This window comes from Eucalyptus grandis, chromosome 9 (assembly GCF_016545825.1).
Source record: "Eucalyptus grandis isolate ANBG69807.140 chromosome 9, ASM1654582v1, whole genome shotgun sequence".
Classification (NCBI taxonomy): Eukaryota; Viridiplantae; Streptophyta; class Magnoliopsida; order Myrtales; family Myrtaceae; genus Eucalyptus; species Eucalyptus grandis.
In genome coordinates, this window is record NC_052620.1 from 38,986,910 (window position 1) to 39,009,098 (window position 22,189).

The 22,189-nt window shown below is 36.1% G+C and overlaps 1 protein-coding gene across 2 annotated transcripts; it reads left to right on the forward strand.

Annotated features, from left to right (window-relative positions):
• The first annotated feature begins 7,777 nt into the window (after positions 1-7,777).
• On the forward strand, positions 7,778-13,849 carry LOC104419772 (UPF0496 protein At2g18630). Of its 2 annotated transcripts, none has more exons than XM_039302006.1 (2): positions 7,778-7,879; positions 12,308-13,849. In XM_039302006.1, the coding sequence occupies exon 2, from the start codon at positions 12,355-12,357 to the stop codon at positions 13,489-13,491; it is 1,137 nt and encodes a 378-aa protein (XP_039157940.1). In that variant the 5' UTR covers positions 7,778-7,879; positions 12,308-12,354; the 3' UTR covers positions 13,492-13,849. The 2 variants fall into 2 exon arrangements, with proteins under 2 accessions (XP_039157940.1, XP_010029837.1); XM_010031535.3 differs by lacking the exon at positions 7,778-7,879 and adding an exon at positions 11,272-11,662.
• Positions 13,850-22,189: the final 8,340 nt, after the last annotated feature.

Here is a 22,189-nt window from a genome sequence, read left to right on the forward strand (position 1 = left end):
AAGCAATGGAGGTTGAACTTAATGCACTCATTGAGAATCACATCTAGGATGTTGTGCCATTACCCCAAAATCGAAAGCCAATTAGATGCAAATGCATGTATAAAAATAAATTCAAGGTAGATGGCTCTGTTGAGCAATACAAGGCTCGATTAGTTGCTAAGGGATTCACATAATGAGAAGATTTTGATTATCATGAAATTTTTTCTCTGGTTGCCAAGGAGGTCACTATTTGTTCCTTCTTATCCGTTGCAACTATTCGCAATTGGCTCCTACATCAAATGGATGTCCATAATGCCTTTCTTCTTGGTAATCTAGATGAAGAAATTTATATGGAACCTCCACAAGGTTTACACAGATAGGGGAAGTCTTGGTTATGTCGTCTACGCAAATCTTTATATGGATTGAAACAAGCATCCAGACAATTGTTTGCCAAGTTCACTACTACCCTAACTACTGCAAATTTCCAGAACTCTAAACACAATTATTCTCTATTTACATGGACTACAGGAAATTCATCAATTTATTTGCTAATATATGTTGATGATATACTTGTCATGGGCAATAATGACTATCATGTTGCAAAACTCAAAGAATATTTGCACTCCACCTTCCACATCAAGGATTTGGCATCACCCAAATATTTTCTTGGCATTGAAATTTCTCAGTCTAATAAAAAAATTAGCCCGAGTCAAAGGAAATTTGTCTTGGAAATTGTTTCCGAAGCAGGATTGTCAAGTTGCAAACCAACTATTATACCAATTGAATAGAATGCCAAGTTGATGACCCATGAGCATAATATGGATTCCTCTTCACTTGTTGAGGATCCATTACTTACGGATCTATCGAGATATTAACGACTTGTTGGGAAGTTGATATATTTTATCATGACAAGACATGACATTTGTTATGCAGTGCAAATACTCAACCAGCCAGTTTAGCTTGAAACAATCTCATATGAATGCAGCTCTAAAGGTTGTAAAATATTTGAAGGGATGTCTAGGACTTGGGATATTCTTATCTTAAGATTGTGACATAAAGATGATAGCTTATTGTGATAGAGATTATGCTACTTGCTTAATGACCAGGAGACCCAAAATTGGTTTTTGCATCAAATTGGGAAGATCTTTAATTTCATGAAAAACGAAGAAACAATCGATTGTATTACTATCATCAACTGAATCAAAGTATCGAGCCATGGCAAAAACTACATGCAAAATAGTTTGGATACAAGGACTACTCTCAGACCTTGGAATACAAGTCAACAAACCAAGTCAGTTGTTTTATGATAATGATGCCGCACTCAAACTAGCAGAAAACCCAGCTTTTCACAAAAGAACAAAACATATAAAAATTGATTGTCATTTCACTTGAGAAAAGATCATATAAGGAGTCCTTGTAACAAAAGGAATTGGAATTGCAAAGCAACCTACAAACATTTTTATTAAGCCACTACACCAGAGAAAATATATGTACCTACTAAGCAAGCTAGGTGTCCTAAACATATGTAGGCCACCAGCTTGAGGAAGATTGTTGGAAATATGATTGGATATTGTTGAAGATACCAATTGCAGCATTAATCTTGATTGTGATTATAATTGATTCAGTCAATCATATTTGTATACAAGTCAGACAATACAATATGCAAAAATTCCTCCACTTCTCCTTCGTCTCGTCCATTCTTCCACTTCTTCTTTGCCTTATTTCAAATTCGCCATAGCCAAAACTAAGGAATCGCCCGTGCAGCGTCTGAATACCCAGGGCCTATGAAGTGGGTTTCTCTTCACTTCCTTTGTTTTGGATTTATGATTGCGTTTTCAAATTGGGTAATGTGTTGTGTTTGGTTTATTCTTGTCCTTTTATTTTCTTATAGCTTTCACTGGTTAATTCACACAGATGGGAGTTGATTCTTAGATATAACGCGAGATTTTGGTGTTCATTTCTGTGGTCCTCTATTTTGATACGGAAGCATAACATTGACCATGACTCTACTTGTTTCACAGAAAATAAATTCAAGGAAAATATTTCTCAATGTTCGTTTCGCAGAAAATTAACTAGTCAATGAAAATATTTTTCACTTTTGGAAAAAAAAAAAACACCTTTAAAAGTGGGGAAAATATTTTCCACTTTTTAAAAATGGAAAACATTTCTCATGACTTATTTTACCTCATTTTCTTTTATGAAACACCTTTTTCTTTTACTTTTATATGTTCTTTTTTTTTTAATTTTAAATCGAGTTTTTAATTCTTTTCCTTCTTCCTTGGCCAGTTGGTGGCCACAATGGTAGCCGATGATCCACCACAAGTCAACTCAAGCCTTGCCAGCCTATGGCAAGGCTCTCCCTTGCCTGATCTAGCAACGTCGAGCTCGCCCAAGGGTAGCAAGCTTGGGCTTTAGCAGATTTGACGAGCTGGCTAGGGCTCGAGCCTTGCCCGATCCAGTGAGGTGGCCTAGGGTGAGGTCGGAGTTCGCCAATGCTGGCGACTAGCCAAGGCCAAGGAAGAAGAAGAAAAAGAAAGAAATTAAAAAAAAAAAATGAAAATGAAAAGGATTAAAAATTAAAAATTTGATTTTTCAAAATAAATAATATAAATAATTATTGAAAAAGGGTCCATGGAGGAAAATATTTTTCTTACCAAATGGTGAAAAATATTTTCTGGTTCATTTCTAAATTTCAATCGAACACTAGAAAATATTGTTATTTTCTTGGAAAATGGCTTCTTGAAAAAAAAATTAAAATGTCACATTTTTCATGAAATGAACGGAACCTAAGTGAAGAGTAGATTTTGATTTCTGTTTGGTATTGTTCATAGTCATTGCGTTAGTCCATATCTTTACCTCACTACTGTTTATTGACCCTAATGATGATCACTACACAACTATGTATGAATACCCACCACTCTTACCTATTCCCAAAAAACCAGATGTTTTACCTTCTATTTGTTGTCACCATTTCACTGTAATTTTCATCATAGATGCTTGTCATTTTTGTTGTGTTTCTCGTTAAGTATGCGCCTGCTTGTAGGACGATAGTACTAGTAGATGCCTTGTGTTGGTGCAATCTTTGTCTCCTTGGATCTCCTAGAGAGATTGATCAAAAGTTAGGCATGATTTTTCTAATGCAAAAAATTCGATTTTTCTAATGTAAATGCATATTAATATTGTAAGATATGCCACACAAATATTGCACATATATTGCATGTATATTACATGCACATCTCCTTTTGATTGTGAATATACTGATTGAGATATTATCTTAATGTAGTTATTTAATAAAGCTTATGAATAGGCTAATATGTAATGCTAATTCCCAGGTTTTGATCACAATGGAGCAGCAGCTCTATATACCATTTTTCAATGATTGTGAATATACTGATTGAGATATTATCTTAATGTAGTTATTTAATAAAGTTTATGAATAGGCTAATATGTAATGCTAATTCCCAGGTTTTGATCACAATGGAGCGGCAGCTCTATATACCATTTTTCAATGATGGATGTGTTTTGGGTTCCCTTCTTGGAGGGATAGGTTTTAGATGCTCATCATTTAAAATAGTCAAAAGTAGAGAATTGTTGTTACCCAAATTTCGCCATCCCTTTTGGTTCAAATTGCATAGAAAATTAAGATTAATTTTAACCCCCAACAAGATTATAAATTGCATCACATATAGACATTAGAAACATTTGCATTACTAGTATTAAAACAAAGAACAAAAATTATTAATTAATTTTAATTAAATTTAAAAAATGAAAAACTAAAAAAAGCAAGAGGGCCGAGCTAAAGAAAACCAAACCTGGGCCCCTTCTTCTCTTTTGGTTTCCTTCTCCCCACTTGGGCCAGCCCAACCTATTCCTTTTCTTTTCAGCCCAAGCCAACCCCTCCTTTCCTCTTCTAGGCCATTGCTAAATTTGGTGAGGGACGATGGCCTAGGTAAGGGTCGTTGGTGACCTTTGTTAGCCACAATTAGGAAAAAATTAGAAAAACTAAGAAATTTTTTTTAAAAATTATAAAAATTATCCATGCTGGCGGCATCAAGTAAGAAGGTCATCGTTCATGTTAGTGATTTTCAGTCAAAATTAACTGAATGGATTGAATTAGCAAATTATCAAAAGATTTAAAACTAAATTGATCAAATTAAAAATGTATATGCTTGAATTAGTATCAGTGTAATAGATTTATAACTTTTATTTGATAATTTTACTTGTATTAAAGGGCTAGGGACTCTCTTTGATATGCTTAAAAGGTTTGTCATGTATTTGATGATAGGCCAAAATTTGATTTTCTTTGGGATAATTCTTTGAAACTCCCATCACCTTCGGCAGAATTTCACAATAGCTCCCAGATTTTGAAAGGTTACAGACTATTCCCCAAAATTTTGATATTATTATGCAATAGCTCTTGAAATTTTACATGTTACCCCTGAGAACTTTGATTTTTGTTGCAACCATTAGTTTTGTCATCAACATAACCATTAGATGTTATAGTGAGAAATTGGTTAATTCACTTTTGTTATCAAAAGAATCCTTCATCACCCAATTAATAAAGTTATAGAACGACATGCTATGGTTATTCTGATAAGAAAGTCGAGTTCCCATATGAAATCGAAGAGTTACGTAAATAGAAAAGCGGGGACAATTACATCCTTTTTCTTTTTCCTTTTCCAACTGGTCCCCTCTTTACTTTCCACGCTTTTTTCTTCTTCTTTTTCCCTATATCCGTCCGCGGCTTTATCCGACCGCGATGATTTCCACTAATTAAGACAACCGCCAACTTCGTCAATACATCCTCGTTATCTTTGTTAAGAAAAAGATACCAAATTCGTTGACGACATTGCTTCCCCGTCAGCCCCGAATGTCTGACGGTCCATGCTACATTAGCGATCTCGTCGTCAAACTATGTCGTTCACATCCTTGTGGCATCGTCACCGAGTGATGCCATTTCCACTTCATCCGAGGATGTGCCTACATAACCAAGCCGCCGTGTCCTTTACATCAACATAAGAGTCTTGAACTTTTCCCCATTATTGCTCATAAAGATTTTTAAATTATCCTCCATCATTTGAAGATTCTTGGACCATCCGCTCACCTCCACATTTGCTACAAAGGGATAAGGATCCAGCTGGGTTGGATAATGCAGCTGAGTCAACAATTGCTGCTAGGATGGAGACTTTGGCGGTGGAAGGGGCAGAAAGCACAGAGAGAGAGAGAGAGAGAGCTGGTTTCTCTGGTTGGACCGCCCAAATAATTCCCTCATGCTCCACTACAATCACTCGACTGCACCACCGGCAGGAACTTGAGGCCAACGCCTCGTGGTTCCGACTCCAAACGCAGAAGACTGAAGAAATTGCAGCTGTCCTAACTAACCATTGGGCGCACCTTAGCTGAACTGTCGTCGCCGTTGGCCTTATCTTCGTTTCATCAAGCCACCACCGCGATATACTAGGACTCGAGGCAAGTGAATATCCTATGTTCTATCCTATAATGATAGTTTGTCATGTGACAAGAATAGTTTCGTAGTAATCCAAGAACGTTGTTGAGATTTTTGTTTAATCGAAGTTTCGACTATGTTACTCATTTAATCAAAAGTTTTGACTACGTTACTTAGCTACGTTGCCGAGTTTGAAATAGTGGAGCTCGTGGTTAGGTTGTAGAGGCATGGATAGTCGATATTTGGCACATGCGAAGGCCAAAATGGCAGAAACTTTAAAGGAAATTCGTGACTGGACTGAGGGCGGGTTCAACTCTAGCCCGACCCAGAAGTTTGCTAATTTTGTACCAACTTATGTGGTGCAAATCTCATGGAACGTTCTTCACAAGAGTTGTCCCTTATTGACTTTTCTATGACATAATTTAATTTCATAATTTTTTAATTTCATATGAAAAAAATATATTTGAAAAACTTCGGGATTCCAAATCTATTTTTGGGTTCGCTGGACCGACTTCTTTATGCTTTTCATTTTCTACAGATTTCTTGGTTCATAATTATAAAATATGTTCTTCACAAAAGTTGTAGAAAACATCTCAATATATCACATAATAAATTTTCATAATTTTTTGGTCTCATTTGATCAGTGAAATATTTATTTTTCTACTCAATTTTGTTCTGAAGATTTTGACTGTTTTGAGCCCGGCTTGGAAAATTTATTTAGAATTGTATGAATTAAACTGGATTTCGAGTTCTTAACAAAATATATTCCTTTAGGACTTATCAACCTCATACTAAAGTTTCATAATTTTTTAACACTGATTACCTAGACAATAGCCATCGACTCTAAAGGCATACCGGACGCCTTATGAGGCTAGTTTATGCCTAGAATGTGGGACCTTCCCCATGGTTCACTTAATATCTATATGGCGAGTTTGTATCAGTCTAAGGAATGAAAACGACTGATGATTCATTAGATGCATGCTTGAATCCCTAAATGATAGCGGTGTTTACGTACTTTTAATTGAATTATGAAATTGATGCATCATGGTGTGAACATGCGATTGAGAATGTTGTCATTCCTTAGGGCGACGATGCCCCAAGTTGTAGTAAAGATGCCTGGAGAGGTAATTGGGTTCCTTCATATGCCTAGGGGGTGCAACACGGTTCCCCAAAATGCTTTGCTATGCCGGATGAGTACGAGATGGCCGGGGGTAACAAGGTTCCCTAGAAGATGATGATAGCATGAAAATATATTGATTATGACTTTGGTATTTCTGAATCAAACTATTGGTCATTTCTTGGGAACAATTGACTTATATTGATCAATCGTGTATTTTGAAAAGGTTCTCAGATAAGCTGTTGTGCACATGATTTACAAGACTTTCTATTGAGACTTTCTTTGTCATTCAGTGATCGATTTGTGTGGTATAGACCGGTGGACCTTCTACTTGCTGGGTTATGACTCACTAGTTATAAACTTCATCTTTTCAAATCTTTAGAATGTCAATCCCACTTGCCTCCCCGATGATTTGCTACGGGGTGCCAATGGACTTCACTTGGGAGGAGGACAAGTTCACATACCCCAATTTTGTGAACTGTCTTCATTCGGATCAAGTCAAATATGGTCATTGACGTGGGGCCCCCGACAGGGCAAGTTACCCTTGAGTTCATCAGGATGTATGCTCGTGTCAATGAACGTACAATGGATCCACTCCCACTATCTTTTGAAGGGTCAAGAGGCAGAGACAGCCTAGTGACATAGGAAAGAGGTAGGAGGGAAACAAGATTTTTGGAGTTGGGAAGATTTTGATGACATCATGGGCCACTGTTAGGTGACGCTTGTACAGTTAGGTGGGGAAGGGTGACCAACCTAGAGTCTAGTATAGTCAGTTTAGTACTGGCCTTTTGTACTTCTCTATAGCACCCCACCTATTGTCTAATATACATGTATAAATAAATTAGAAATTAAGTTGCCATGTTTATAAAAAAATCATGTATACTCTAGAATTTTCTTTAGTCCCTTACGCTTCCGCATGTTTAAGAAAATTAAAACGAAAAATATAATGGTGATAGTAGTTTTACAGTAGTCATGATGTGTTGGGGTCGTCACATGACAAGGCCGAACATTTGTTATGCAGTGCAAATAATCAATCAGCCAGTTATGCATGACCTAAAATAATCTCATATGAATGCAACCCTAAATGTTGTAAAATATTTGAAATGATGTCTAGTACTTGGGATATTCTTATCTCGTGATTGTGACATAAAGATGACAGCTTATTGTGATACAGATTATGCTACTTGCCTAATGACCAGGAGACCCATAATTGGTTTTTGCATCAAATCGAGAAGATCTTTAATCTCATGGGAAATGAAGAAACAATCGACTGTATCACGAAATAGTTTGGATACGAGGACTACTCTCAGACTTTGGAATACAAGTCAACAAACCAAGTGAGTTGTTTTGTGATAATGATGTTACACTCAAACTAGCAGCAAACCTAGCTTTTCACAAAAGAACAAAACATATAGAAATTAATTGTCATTTCGCCTGAGATAAGATCAAAGAATGAGTCCTCATAACAAAAGGAATTGGAACTGCAAAGCAACCTGCGGACATTTTGATTAAGCCACTATGCCAGAGAAAATATATGTACCTACTAAGCAAGCTTGGTGTCCTAAACATATGTAAGCCACCAACTTGAGAGGGAGTGTTGGAAATATGATTGAATATTGTCGAAGATACCAATTGCAGCATTAATCTTGATTGTGATTATAATTGATTCAGTCATTCATATTTGTCTACAAGTCAGACAATACAATATACAAAAATTCCTCCACTTCTCCTTCGTCTTGTCCATTCTTCCACTTCTTCTTTGCCTTGTTTCAAATTCGCCATAGCCGAAACTGAGGAATCGCCAGTGCAGCGTCCGAATATCCAAGAGCTATGAAGTGGGTTTCTCTTCACTTCCTTTGTTTTGGATTTATGATTGCGTTTTCAAATTGGGTAATGTGTTGTGTTTGGTTTATTCTTATCCTTTTATTTTCTTATAGCTTTCACCGGTTAATTTGCACACGATGGGAGTTGATTCTTAGGTAGAACGCGAGATTTTGGTGTTGATTTGTGTGGTCCTCTATTTTGATATAGAAGCATCGCATTGACCAAGGCTATGCTTGTTTCACGAAAAATAAATTCAAGTAAAACATTTTTTAGTGTTCATTTCACAAAAAATAAACTAGCCAACAAAAACATTTCACTTTTGGAAAAAAAAAAAAAAACACCTTTAAAAGTGAGGAAAATATTTTCCACTTTCTAAAAATGGAAAACATTTTTCATGACTTCTTTTTTCTCGTTTTCTTTTACTTTTATATTTTCTTTTTTTTTTTAATCGTATTTTTAATTTTTCTTTCCTTTTTCTTTTTTCTTTTTCTTTTTCCTTGGCTGATTGGTGGCCATGATGGTAGCCGACGATTGGCCACAAGCTAACTCGAGCCTTGCCTAATCTAGCGAAGTCGAGCTTGCCCGAGGCTAGCAAGCTCGGGCCTTAGCAACTTCGATGAACTAGCCACGGCTCGAGCCTCACCCGATCCGGTGACGTGGCCTAGGTTGAGGCCAGAGTTCACCAATGCCGGCGGCCGGCCATGGCCAAGGAAGAAAAAAAAAAAAAAAAAACGGGAAAGAAAAAGAAAAAGGAAAGGAAAAGGATTAAAAATTAAAAAAATTGATTTTTCAAAAATAAATAATAAAAATAATTATTGAAAAGGAGTCCATGGAAGAAAAGATTTTTCTTACCAAATGGTGAAAAATATTTTCTAATTTATTTTCAAATTTCAGTCGAACACTAGAAAATATGGTTATTTTCTTGGAAAATGATTTCTTGAAAAATAATTTCCAAAAATGCCACATTTTTCATAAAACGAACGGAGCCTAAGTGAAGAGATTTTGATCTCTGTTTGGTATTGTTCATAGTGATTGCGTTGTTCCATATATTTACCTCACTATTGTTTATTGACCCTAATGATGATCAGTACACAACTATGTATGAATATCCACCACTCTTTGCCTATTCCCAAAAACAAGATGTTTTACCCTTTATTTGTTGTCACCGTTCCGCTGTAATTTTCATCGTAGATGCTCGTCATTTTTTGTTGTGTTTCTCGTTAAGTATGCGCCTGCTTGTTGGACGATAGTACTAGTAGATGCCTTGTGTTGGTGCAATCTTTGTCTCCTTGATCTCCTAGAGAGATTGATCAAAAGTCAGACATGATTTTTCTAATGCAAAAATTCAATTTTTCTAATGTAAACGCATATTAATATTGCAAGATATGCTGCACAAATATTGCACATATATTACATGTATATTACATGCACATCTCCTTTTGATTGTGCATATGTTGATTGAGATATTATCTTAAAGTAGTTATTTAATAAAGCTTATGAATAGGTTAATATGTAATGCGGATTCTCAAATTTTGATCACAATGGAGCGGCAGCTCTATATACCATTTTTCGATGTTGGATGTGTTTTGGGTTCCCTTCTTGGAGGGATAGGTTTTAGATGCTCATCATTTAAAATAGTTAGAAGTATAGAATTGTTGATACTCAAATTTTGCCATTTATTTTGGTTCAAATCACATAGAAAATTAAAGATTAATTTTAACCCCCCACAAGATTATAAATTGCATCACATATACATTAGAAACATCTGCATTACTAGTATTAAAACAAAAAAAAAATATTAATCAATTTTAATTAAATTAAAAAAATGAAAAACTAGAAAAGATAAAACTAAAAAAAGCAATAGGGCAGAGCTAAAGACAGCCAAACCTGGGCCACTTCTTCTTTTTCGGTTTCCTTCTCCCCACTTGGGCCAGCCCAACCTATTCCTTTTCTTTTCAGCCCAAGCCAGCCCCTCCTTTCCTCTTCTAGGCCATCGCTAAATTTGGTGAAGGACGATGGCTTAGGCAAGGGTCGCTGGTGACCTTTGTTAGCCACAATTAGGAAAAAAATTAAATAGAAAAACTTAGAAATTTTTTAAAAATTATAAAAATTATCCATGTTGACAGTATCAAGAAAAAAGGTCATCATTCATGTTAGTGATTTTCAATCAAAATCTATTTGAATGGAATGAATTGGCAAATTATCAAAAGATCTAAAACTAAATTAATCAAATTAAAAATATATATGATTAAATTAGTATTAGTGCAGATTTATAACTTTTATTTGATAATTTTACTTGTATTAAAGGTCTGGGGACTCTCTTTGATATGCTTAAAATGTTTGTCATGTATTTGATGATAGGCCAAAATTTGATTTTCTTTGGGATAATTCTTTGAAACTCCCGTCACCTTGGGCAGAATTTCACAGTAGCTCCAAAATTTTGAAAAGTTACATACTATTCCCCCAAAATTTTGATATTATTATGCAATAGCTCTCGAAATTTTACAAGTTACCCCCAAGAACTTTGATTTTTGTTGCAACCATTAGTTTTGTCATCAACATAACCATTAGAAGTTATTGTGAGAAATTGGTTAATTCACTTTTTTTATCAAAAGAATCCTTCATCACCCAATTAATAAAGTTATAGAACGACATGCTATGGTTATTATGATAAGAAAGTCGAGTTCCCATATGAAATCGAAGAGTTACGTAAATAGAAAAGCGGGGACAATTACATCCTTTTCTTTTTCCTTTTCCAACAGGTCCCTCTTTACTTTCCACGCGTTAATCTTTTTTTTCCCTATATCCGTCCGCGGCTTTATCCGACCGCGATGATTTCCACTAATTAAGACAACTGCCAACTTCGTCAATACATCCTCGTTATCTTTGTTAAGAAAAAAAATACCAAATTCGTTGACGACATTGCTTCCCCGTCTCTTCTCCTCCGCCTCTGCGCGTTCCGTCCTCCTTTCCCCGACATTTTCTGTCGCTTTTCACTTCACTTTCCTCTTCACGCGTACAAGCCGCCTCTCCCGATGGCTTGAACTACCGTATCTCCTCCCTCCTTATCCTTGCGTCTTCTCCATAAATATCCGTCGGTCTCTGCCCATTCTTGTCTTCTGCAACATCAATGCTCTCTTGCTCCGCAAGCGTCCCTCGAAAAGTTCGCACCTTTCTCCTTCGCCATCGCAACAACTTTCCACCGAGAGGAAAATCGCCTTCGTCTCCTGACATTTGAGCTGCGGTTGAGGGTGCTCGGTAGGCTTGTCTTGAAAGGGATTAGCGTGTAAGCAAAGGTTAGACCTTCTTTGATATGACTTTTCTGATCTTTCATTTTGTTTTCATTTGATGGGTTGTGCTGCGCAAGCATCGCTGTTTCGATTGTCGAGATTTTGCCCCAATTCATAGGCATTTCGGTTTTCTCATCTTCGAGTTGCTACGACTTGATTTTTGCTAAATTTCGAATTTTTCTCCTAGCAAATTCAGAATCGTTGCTGGGTTTCTCTTGCATTTCAAACTCTTGCGGCTTTTTGGTTTCCTTTTTTGCGTTATTTCTTTTTAAATTGAGATGAGGGATACGGATGAGTAGAAGAATCATTGACCTTGTCGAGCTGAATCTACAGTACCATATGAGTATGGAAGCGTGCATTCTAGCTTTTATTGATGAGTAGAAGAATCGTTGACATCGTCTTTGATTTGTCAAGATCCTGCCTTAAAAACTAATCCTTATTATTCTTCCTAATGTTGGGGATGCTTCGACTAGATTCTTTTGGAATTTGGAATCTGAATCTTCTATGATTTAGGATGCAAATTAATAACTTTCTTGCTGTATCTTGAAGTTCTTGTACTTTTTGGTGGTGCTGAAGTTGGGGAAGAAAATTGAGTATGTTTATTTAGCTGAGTTTGCAGTCTACCAATTGAAAGTTCTTTCTTTTTTCCAGTTTCTTGTGCTATTCCTTGGTAGTTTTTGTTGGGTCGAAGTTTAAAAATGACGGGAGGGCAGTCCAGCAAGAAGAGAAGTGATGATGCCCTGCCAATTCCCCTCCCATTGAACACGAATGCCCAATACATGGCCGATCTGACCTCTTACGAGGATGCTTGTAGGACTGACCCTGATTTGCAAGCCTTTGATCACACCCTTCATGAGCGTACAAACCGCGTCATCAATAGTCTTGCAGTCGGTGTAGAGGTTCGGTCTCTGTCTTTTGAGTCTCTGAGAGAAGTGACAGGTAGTCTGCTGGAAATGAACCAGGAAGTAGTCAAAGTCATTCTTGAATGCAAGAAAGATATTTGGAATAATCAAGAACTGTTTGCTCTGGTCGAAGATTACTTTGAGAACAGCCTGCAGACGCTAGACTTCTGCACTGCTCTGGAAAAATGCCTAAAGCGTGCTCGTGACAGCCAATTACTGATCCAGTTCGCGATCCAGCAATTTGAACAAGTGGAAGACGGGATTGAAGAGAACAAGTATGCAAAAACCTTGGAAGAACTGCAGAAGTTTAGGGCAGCTGGGGACCCTTTTACTGAGGAATTCTTCGTGATCTTCCAATCCGTTTATAAGCAGCAATTGGCAATGTTGGAGAAACTACAAGTTCGGAAGAAGAAGCTTGATAAGAAGCTAAAATCTACCAAAACATGGAAGAGGGTCTCTAACATGATTTTCGTCGCCGCTTTCGTGTCAGCATTGATATTCTCGGTTGTGGCAGCAGCTGTGGCAGCACCGCCTGTCATAACAGCTTTGGCTGGTGCGATAGCTGTCCCAATTGGCTCGGTGGGTAAGTGGTGCGACTCCCTGTGGAAGAACTACCAGAGTGCTCTCAAAGGGCAGAGGGAGCTGATCAGCTCAATGCAGGTTGGGACCTACATAACTATCAAGGACATGGATAGCATTAAGGTTCTTGTCAGTAAGTTGCAGGTTGAGATTGAGTCTTTTATGCAAAATGCTGATTTTGCTTCTAGTGAAGATGAGGCTGTCAAGCTCGCTATAGGTGAAATCAAGAAAAGGCTGGCAATATTTATGGAAAGGGTCGAAGATCTGGGTGCACATGCTGACAAGTGTAGCCGGGAGATAAGGAGGGCAAGAACGGTTGTGGTGCAAAGGATAATCAGACACTCAAATGGCTAGAGAGATCTCTACAGGCACGAACCTCTAATACTCTGAGAACTCTTAGTCTAAATTCTCATGAATTATTGACCTTACCAATTAACCTTCAATCCACTATGATAAAGATTGAGGGTGAGCAGTTTGTTGTATTAGCAGTCTTATAAATGATGTAATACCATTGCTGATTTCTGTTTCCACAGCAGGATATTAGCTTTATTAACCGCTTTTTCATGGTTTGATGCGAGTATTTTTCGTGGATTGTTCATGACTTATGGTCCACATGTGACCCCATGTGACCCATGTCCATCAAAAAATTGCAGGATGTATAAACATTTTTCAGTTCGTTGTGATGAATCCAGTCTCCTATATTTTTCTTTAAGGCGGTACTTCTCATATATCTCCTTTTGCTTTCTGCTGGAACTAGTTAGCAGCGGCCGTTGTGATTTTGCAAACTGACCAGTGAGATAACATTAGTCATTAGGTACTATGCATTCTCCAGTGTAGTGTTACCTGCGATTTTGATTGTGACTGTATTTTTCTGTCCAAAGTGTGCCAAGAATGTCAAACCAAAAGCTTTTGCCTTCGTGTTTAAGAAATGTTCTGACCAACAAGCAAAAGCTTCTTGATGCGGCATGCCGTGTGAGCAAAACCTGAAAAGAATTTCCTCAGGTGATCCGTCTTTCTGATCCTGCATATTTGCAATATCTAATCTCCTCCTTGTCTTTGTTACGGATGAAGGCGTAAGTCATATGTGACCGGCGAATTTGAGGCGAGTGAAGACTCGGAATGATAAGCCCTCTGATGTCTCGATGTCAATTTGTGTCAGCTTCAGTTAGCGAAAAGTAAATTGCTTCGACCTACCTCAAGATCGCGCGATAAGTTGTGAAAAATAAATTGAGATTCTTATCTCAACTCATCTCGAGATCGCGGCCTTGAGCTGTGATCGAGAGGATCCCGATCTTTTTCAATTTTGCATAGCAAGTGTTTGGGTGTGTTAGTAGCTTTCGAGATTGTTTCCACTTTGGCAGTTGTAATCTTGACATCTTCAATCCAAACACCATATGCTCTACAGCAGGTTCACTTTGACTTCATACCTCCGTTAAAGGCCACTTCGCATGTCAAGTAACTCTCGTGAATTAGTAGGACTACATTCTTTATTTTAATGTGTCGATGACTGCACACCTCAGCCCATTAATTAGGGAGAAGTTTTTCTTCCCTCTCCTTTGGGAATATCCCCGAAATTATATGTTTTAGACTTTAGACAAAGCAATTTAAGATCGACTCAGGACCAACCTTCAAAAATATGATGTATCTATTGAAAATAATAATGTTAACTTTGACAAAGTCGGGTTGATATATGTGCATTGCTAAGTCCCTTCTTGGTAAGAATTTGGATTTGGAACTCCTAAGTTCAAGTATCAACGAGAGATTGTCATGTTTGTTATGGTTAGATCTATCGTCTAGAGAGGGTTGAATAGGTGATTGTGCAAGAATGAAAAAATTTTAAACAAATATTACAGCGAGACAACTTCTAATGAAGTGATCAGATCTTATGGGTGTATAATTCTATCAAAATTAATAAAAATGAGTAAAGAATAAAGAATTGCACACAAATGTTTATAGTGGTTCGGCTTTTATAAACCTAAATCTATTCTCCCACACCACAACCTATTTATTGGCTAGAATCCACCAATAAGAACCGATCAAAGGTTACAAGATCCGAGCTCTGAACACTTAAGTTTGTATGTATAACTCCTCACACACTCTCAACCTCTAAACGGTTACACAATGATGCTCACAGAGACGAAAGTATAAGATCAACAAAACACACAATTTTCAGACTTTGGAATTAAAAACTTCAATTCTCGTGAATGCGAATTCATAATCCCTTCAACTTCGAAACCTTCTCTTATACTCCTCCTAGTCCTAAGTTGATCGTTGGACATATATCTAGAAGGATCATCCAACCAATCTACCCATTAGTCCTAGATTTGGTTAGAAAGATGTGGCTACCCATTAGTCCTGGATTTGGTTAGAAAGATGTGGTTGCTTCAGGATCACCAAGGGTAAAGCTTCCCTTATGTTCTATGTTCAGTTTGGGTTTTCATAAGTTGAGTGTTTATGAATGAAAAGAATATTTTGCCTCTAATAAGAAATTCCACGAAGCTTGAATGTCTAATAGATATTAGGAAGATTTTCCTTTTGAATCTTCTTATAAAAATGGCAAGGAATCAAAGCAATCGCCAATAGCCTTTGCACAAGTGTATTTGACTTCTTCCTAGCCATTTGACAAAGTATGTAAGGAACAAAATCTCTAAGTTTTGTCAATCATTGAAACTACTTAGAGAATATTTTTTTCAACAATCTCTCCATTTTTTTTTTTTATGATGACAAAACTTACACAAGTAAAACTTTTAAGGAGATGAAAAAAAATTGAAATTTAAGTAACTCTTAAATAAAGCCAATTTTGAAATGAGGCACAGTCAAACTATAAAAATATCTACATTGAAAGAATTTTAGCGAAACTCTTATAGCTAATGCTCTTAATTTAAAAATAAAGGACAAGAACAATTTAACCAATCCCTTTAGCTTTTGTGATGCTCAGAGTTTTTAGGGATCCCGTAGAGAAAGTGTTAGTGCAGTAAAGTTTGCAATCGGAGTTTTGTTGGTTCTCCTTCTCCCCCCTTTTGTCAACAATCAAAAAGATACTAGAGAAAGTATAATATTATAAACAAACCAAAGTACGAAAATTTTGGTTCAATTTCTGAAATAAGTGCCAAAGTACTAATGGCATCTTTCAGAGATGACCTTGTTCCAATCTTGTCATAAATATTGCTAACAATCAAATCCTTCCGATGGTTTGACTTGTGTTTCCAATTTCTGTTGAATTTGTCATCAGATGTTGTGGGTTTCTCACTATCATCCTTTTCTATCTTTTCTTGTTGTTGAAGCTGTTCATCTAGTTTTGAATTCTTGATTTCTCCTTGTGCTTTAATTGCATTAGAGGATTGCTTTGTTTGATTAGAGTTTTCATGGATTTGAGAATTTTCTTTGAACTTCACGTTGATGGATTCCTCTACCATGCAAGATCTCTCATTATAAACTCCGAACGCTTTGTTGGTAGTTGAATAACCCATAAATATACCTTCATCCAATCTTTCATCAAACTTACCAGACTGGTCATTAGCATTTCTTCAAATAAAGTATCTATAGCCAGAAACTTGAAAATGTAAATGATAGGTTTTCTACATTTGAAAAGCTCATAGGGGGTCTTTTCTAAAAAAAAAAGGTTTGAGGAAAACTTGATTTATGATGTAACATGTTGTTGAAATGGCTTCAGTCTAGAAATGTGAGGCAAATTTGCTTTCGATAAGAAGGGTTCTTACCATTTCTTGTAAGGACCTATTTTTCCTCTCTACAAAACGCTCTCTTCAAGTGTATAGGGAGTTGAAAACTAATGCTCAAAACCTCTTTCTTCACAAAATTTTTGAAAATTATGATTTTCAAACTCTCCATCATGATCAGTTTGATGGAAGAATTAGAATAACCTCTTTTGTTTTGAAGTTTTTTGGCAAATTTTGAAAAATGAGAAAATACTTCATGCTTGTGTGTGAGGAAGAAAACCCATGTATATCTTATACAATCGTCGACTATAACCAAGCAATTAGTTTTACCTCCTAGACTTTGCGTTTTTGTAGGTCTGAAAATGTCCATATGAAGAAATTACAAAGCTTTGTTGGTACTGACATAATCGATGGGTTTGAAAGAATCCTTACCTATTTACCAAGTGCACAGATTGAACAAACTTCAAATCTTTCAAACTTAAGATCCGGTAATCCTAGTACTAATTCTCTAAGGAGAGTTTCAATGTTTGCTTGATACTTATGTGTTCAAGCTTCCTATGCCAGAGATATGATTCTTCATTGATGGAGATCAGACACTAAACATCATCAGTGAGTTATATCCAATAGATAGATATTCTCAGGTCTCCTTCCAGTAAACGACTGCTTCAAATCTTTACTTGTGCTTGAGTATTTGTCTTCTTGAAAACAGATCTTGTATCTAACGTCACATAACTGGTTGATACTAATGAAATTATAGTTCCCTTTGATAAGAGATACATCTCTTATAGTCAAGTTTCAAATTTCAATTGTTCCTTTGACAATGATATTTCCTTTGTCGTTTCCTCCAAAAGGAAATGCTTCCACCATTGAATTTTGAGAGTTCAACGAACTTGATTGGATCACAGGTCATATGTCTTGAACAATCACTACTAAGGTACCACTTGTTTCTCTTTTTCTTCGGTATCTACAAATATTAAAGACAAGTTCAAGTCTTCTTTGGTATACATATTTGTTGAGGTCCTCTTTGGTTAGAATGATCAGCCATGCGGTTTCTCCGAATCGGCTTCCAACCTTGGAACAATCATTTTTATAATGATCATGACTACCATAGATTGAACATTTAAGGAGTTTTTACCAATAGGTTTTATAAACTGTTTTTAGAAATAATTTTCATAGAAAACTCTTAGAGGCTTTTGCCTCTTCCTTTTTTTGTGGGTTGGAAAATCATTTTCTAAACCTTTTTTTGTTTTTACATCCAATTCCTAATTTATTGTAATATGGGATTTGGATGGACAAAATATGTTCCAAAGTTTTTGACCCATCTAAAAATTCTTTTGCAACATCTAAATTTCCTTTTTCAAAGATTCGTTTTCTTTTAAGACAGAATCATGATTTTATTTTGTTTGAAAAAGATCATTTTCAAAACACTTAATCTTTTCTTTTTTGAAAGAATCATGTCGTCTCAATCTTGATTTTTCCTTCTTCTCAATCTTGAGTTTTCCTTCTTCTATATAATTAGATACTTCAACTGGAATATCGAAGTTACTTACCTCAAATTATTCTAAGTACAACCTTGTAATCGATAAGCAATGCTTCTATACAATTGGATACTTCAATTGGAATATCGAAGTTACTTACCTCAAATTCTTCTTCCAAATCAGATTTGCCATAAGACAAATATTAGCGTATTCTTCACACTTAGTGTCACTCCACATTTCGGCCTTCATTGTTTTCTTTGTCTTCTCATACTCGTTCCTTCTTTTCTTCAAAAGAGGGCAATTTGATTTGATGTGTCCTCACTTCTTGCATTCAAAGTAGATAACATCTTTATTTTCTTCTTTGTTGTTGAAGCTTTTCTTTTGCTCAAATGACTTGAGGGTTTCTTTCCTTTAAACTTCCTTCATTTTCTAGCCATTTTTTGAAGCTTTTTCACCATAAGGGCAATTTCTTCACTGTCCTCGTCATCTTCGTTTGAATTTAAATCATCAGAATCAAGATTAGATTTTAAAGCTATTGCTTTCTTACCTATGGTATCTTCTTTGTTCAGACGTTCTTCTTCTTCTTCATAGGATTGGAGTGTTCCCACAAGTTCATCCATCGAAAGAGGTGATATCCTTTGAGTCTCTTGGATGGATGTTTTGATGTTGTTGCACTACTTTGACAATCCTCAAAGAATCTTGTTCCCCTTCATTAGGTTCGATACAAGCTACCCTTGATATGTCAATTCATCAACAATGTCAGTAAATCTACAAAGCATGTCTGTTATGGATTCTTCAAGTTTCATTTTAAAGGCTTTGTACCATTGGAGAAGAATGTTTATCTTCTTTTCCTTAACACAATTAGTTCATTCATATGTCACGTGCAATCTATCCCAAATTTATTTTGCTGATTCACAAGAGAAAGTTCGATTATATTCAGATGGAGATAATGTGCAATATAACAAATAGATAGCTTTAGCATCTAGTGCTTCTCCTTTTACAATATCTGCATTAGATAGGATTGAGGTTTCGCCTTCTTCTTTGGTCGAGGAAGGTTAAGGTTTTACAACCCCCCCCGCCCCCAAGAACAATGTCCCACTCTAAGGGATCCTTGGATCTAATGAATCCTTTCATCTTGTTCTTCCAAATGTTGTAATCTTTTCTATCAAAGTACAAAGATCTTGTGTTAGTCTAGCCTTCCATCAGACCTGGTGCAATGTTACTAGCGATTGAAAGATCGTTGACAAAGAAATAATAAAGCACTTAGATTTAGAGTAACCGAGTTTTGATACCAATTTTTATGGCTAGATTTATCACCTAGAGGGGGATAAATAGGTGATTGTGCATAAATTAAAAAGTTTGAACAAATATTGTACAATTCTATCACAATTAATAAAAAGGAGTAAATGATAGAGCTTTTTCCAAGCCTACGCCAACAAGACAACTTCTAAGGGATCCTTGAAGTAATCATCTTGTTCTTCCAAATGTTTATAGGTGTACAAGGTCTTGTATTAGTCTCTATCACAATTAATAAAAAGGAGACAAAGAAATAAATGATAGAGAATTGCTAGATTTATCACCTAGAGAGGGATAAATAGGTGAGCAGAAATTAAAAATTTTTATAGTGGTTTGGCAATTTTCACAAGCCACAAAGGTTTATAGTGGTTTGGCTTTTCCAAGCCTACGCCCACTCTCTTACGTTATAGCCTATTGGTTGAAATATACTTATAAGAACCAATCAAAGGTTATAAGATCTAAGCTATAAACACTCAAGCTCGTGTGTATAACTCCTCACACACTCTCAACCTCTAAATGGTTACACAATGATGCTCACAGAGACAAAAGTATAAAATACAAAACACTTTTCAAACTTTAGAATTACAAGCTTCAAATCTCATGAATGCAAATTCTTAATCCCTTCAGTTTCGAAACCTCCTCTTATACTCCTCCTAATCCAAGCTTACTAGTGGACATATCTCTAAAGGATTATCTACTAATCTATCCTGGATATGGTTGAGAAAATCTAATTGCCTTAGGATCACCGAGGGTGAAGTTTCCCATATGTTCTACTACCCATACAACAGTTTGTGTTTCCAAAAGTTGAGTGTTTATGAATGGAAAGAATGTTTCACCTCTAATAAGAAATTCCAGGAAGGTTGAATGTCCAATAGATATTATGAAGACTTTCCTTTTGAAACTTCCCATAAAAATGGTAAGGAAACCAACCAATCGCCACTAGCCATTGCACGAGTGGATTTGACTCCTTCCTAGCTATTTGACAAAGTATGCAAGGAAGAAAGAATAAACTATGACTCTAATTCTAATTGATGTCATCTAATCCTATTCCATTAGACTTTCCACCTGAAAATACTTTTTATCAGAAACAAAATCTCTAAATTTTGTCAATCATCGAAACCACTTAGGGAATGTTGTCTCAACAATGGCAACTGGGGATTTGGGATAATTTAATATATGAGACTAAAGGAGTTAACGCTTCGTTTATAGAATTCAAATGATTATCTAAAGCAAGTAATGCGAGTTTTCACCAACTCTCTTAGAACGAGTACTAAAACTATCTTTTCATGCGGAGAAGCAATTTTAACATTTGCACAAACCACACGAGAGTTCAAGAGCCAAACATAGAATAATCCCTTCATGTAATTCTTCTTGGTTGAGCATTTTCCATTGAGGATTGAATATAAATCCAATTTGCATCTCGTTTACCAAAATGAGCCTATGACCGTTACGAGCAAATTGATATGTTGTTAATTAATCCTGCGGAAGTTTAGCTTATTTTCTAGCCTGTGAATAAATAGATTGTATATGCACTGCAATGTCCAAATAGGAGGAATTGGGTGTTCCTGCTTGTTTCCAGAAAGCCCATCCCAGTCTGGAGTCCATCGGTGAGCTTCACATCGAATAATTCAATAAAAATAAAGAGACATGGAGGGCCTCTGCTTTCGCGTCTCCCCTGAAAGTGCGGTCGCGAGTAAAATCCTGGTTTATTTAATCTCTAGGGATGACAAATTCTCTATGAATAGATTAGGACTACACGACCTAGGACTTGTTATTGAACGCTATAACATGACTTATACAAGTGTCAACCAACATGTAAAGAACCAACATCCATAGATATACATGGTTTTATATTAATGGTTGGGAATAAAGAAATGAAAGGACAAAAGTCATACGGATTCACAAAAATCCCATTCGATACGAAGTATAAAAGAGATATAAAAATGATAATCCACAATTCTAATTTGGAGTTGTTAGTGACTTCATGGATGAGTTATTATTGATGGTATAATCAAGTCATAATTCGTTGGATGATTGTATATTTTAACCTTTTTTTTTCTTTAAGGAACTTATTACGTATCTAGTGAGTTGTGCCGCTTCCATCATTTCTATTCCATGAAAGTTAGATCTTTTTAAGAGTTTGGATCTTTGTCAAATTTTATATCTTACAAAATAATATTCTTAATTTAATTGTTCACTAAAATATACTGAATGTGCAAACTTAATCGCTCAATTTGCACTAAGTATGTATATACGTGAATAATTCAAAGTACACCGAGATTGGTTTACAAACATTAATGTACTAAATAATGTGACTATTCTTGGGCGTTGAACATAAATTCATTGTGTAAAAACCCAGATCCAGTCTATTACGTTATTTAGAATACTATTGTTTGTATGTATACCTAAAGCGTTACTCAAATCCAAGATGCGATTGAAAATTGTCAATTATTGGCCTTTGCTAGTCCATCAACTTGGCCCACACGACAATATTTCAAGATTTGCGTGGCAAGGACACCTTTTCAAGATTCAAGAACATAAGATAGGAGATTAGATTGAAGCTTGCTTGGGGAAGCCATGGCGTGGAGTACAAAGAGGGGA

Coding starts and splice junctions, on each gene's coding strand:
- LOC104419772 (XM_039302006.1), top strand. CDS start 12,355: ATGACGGGAGGGCAGTCCAGCAAGAAGAGAAGTGATGATGCCCTGCCA.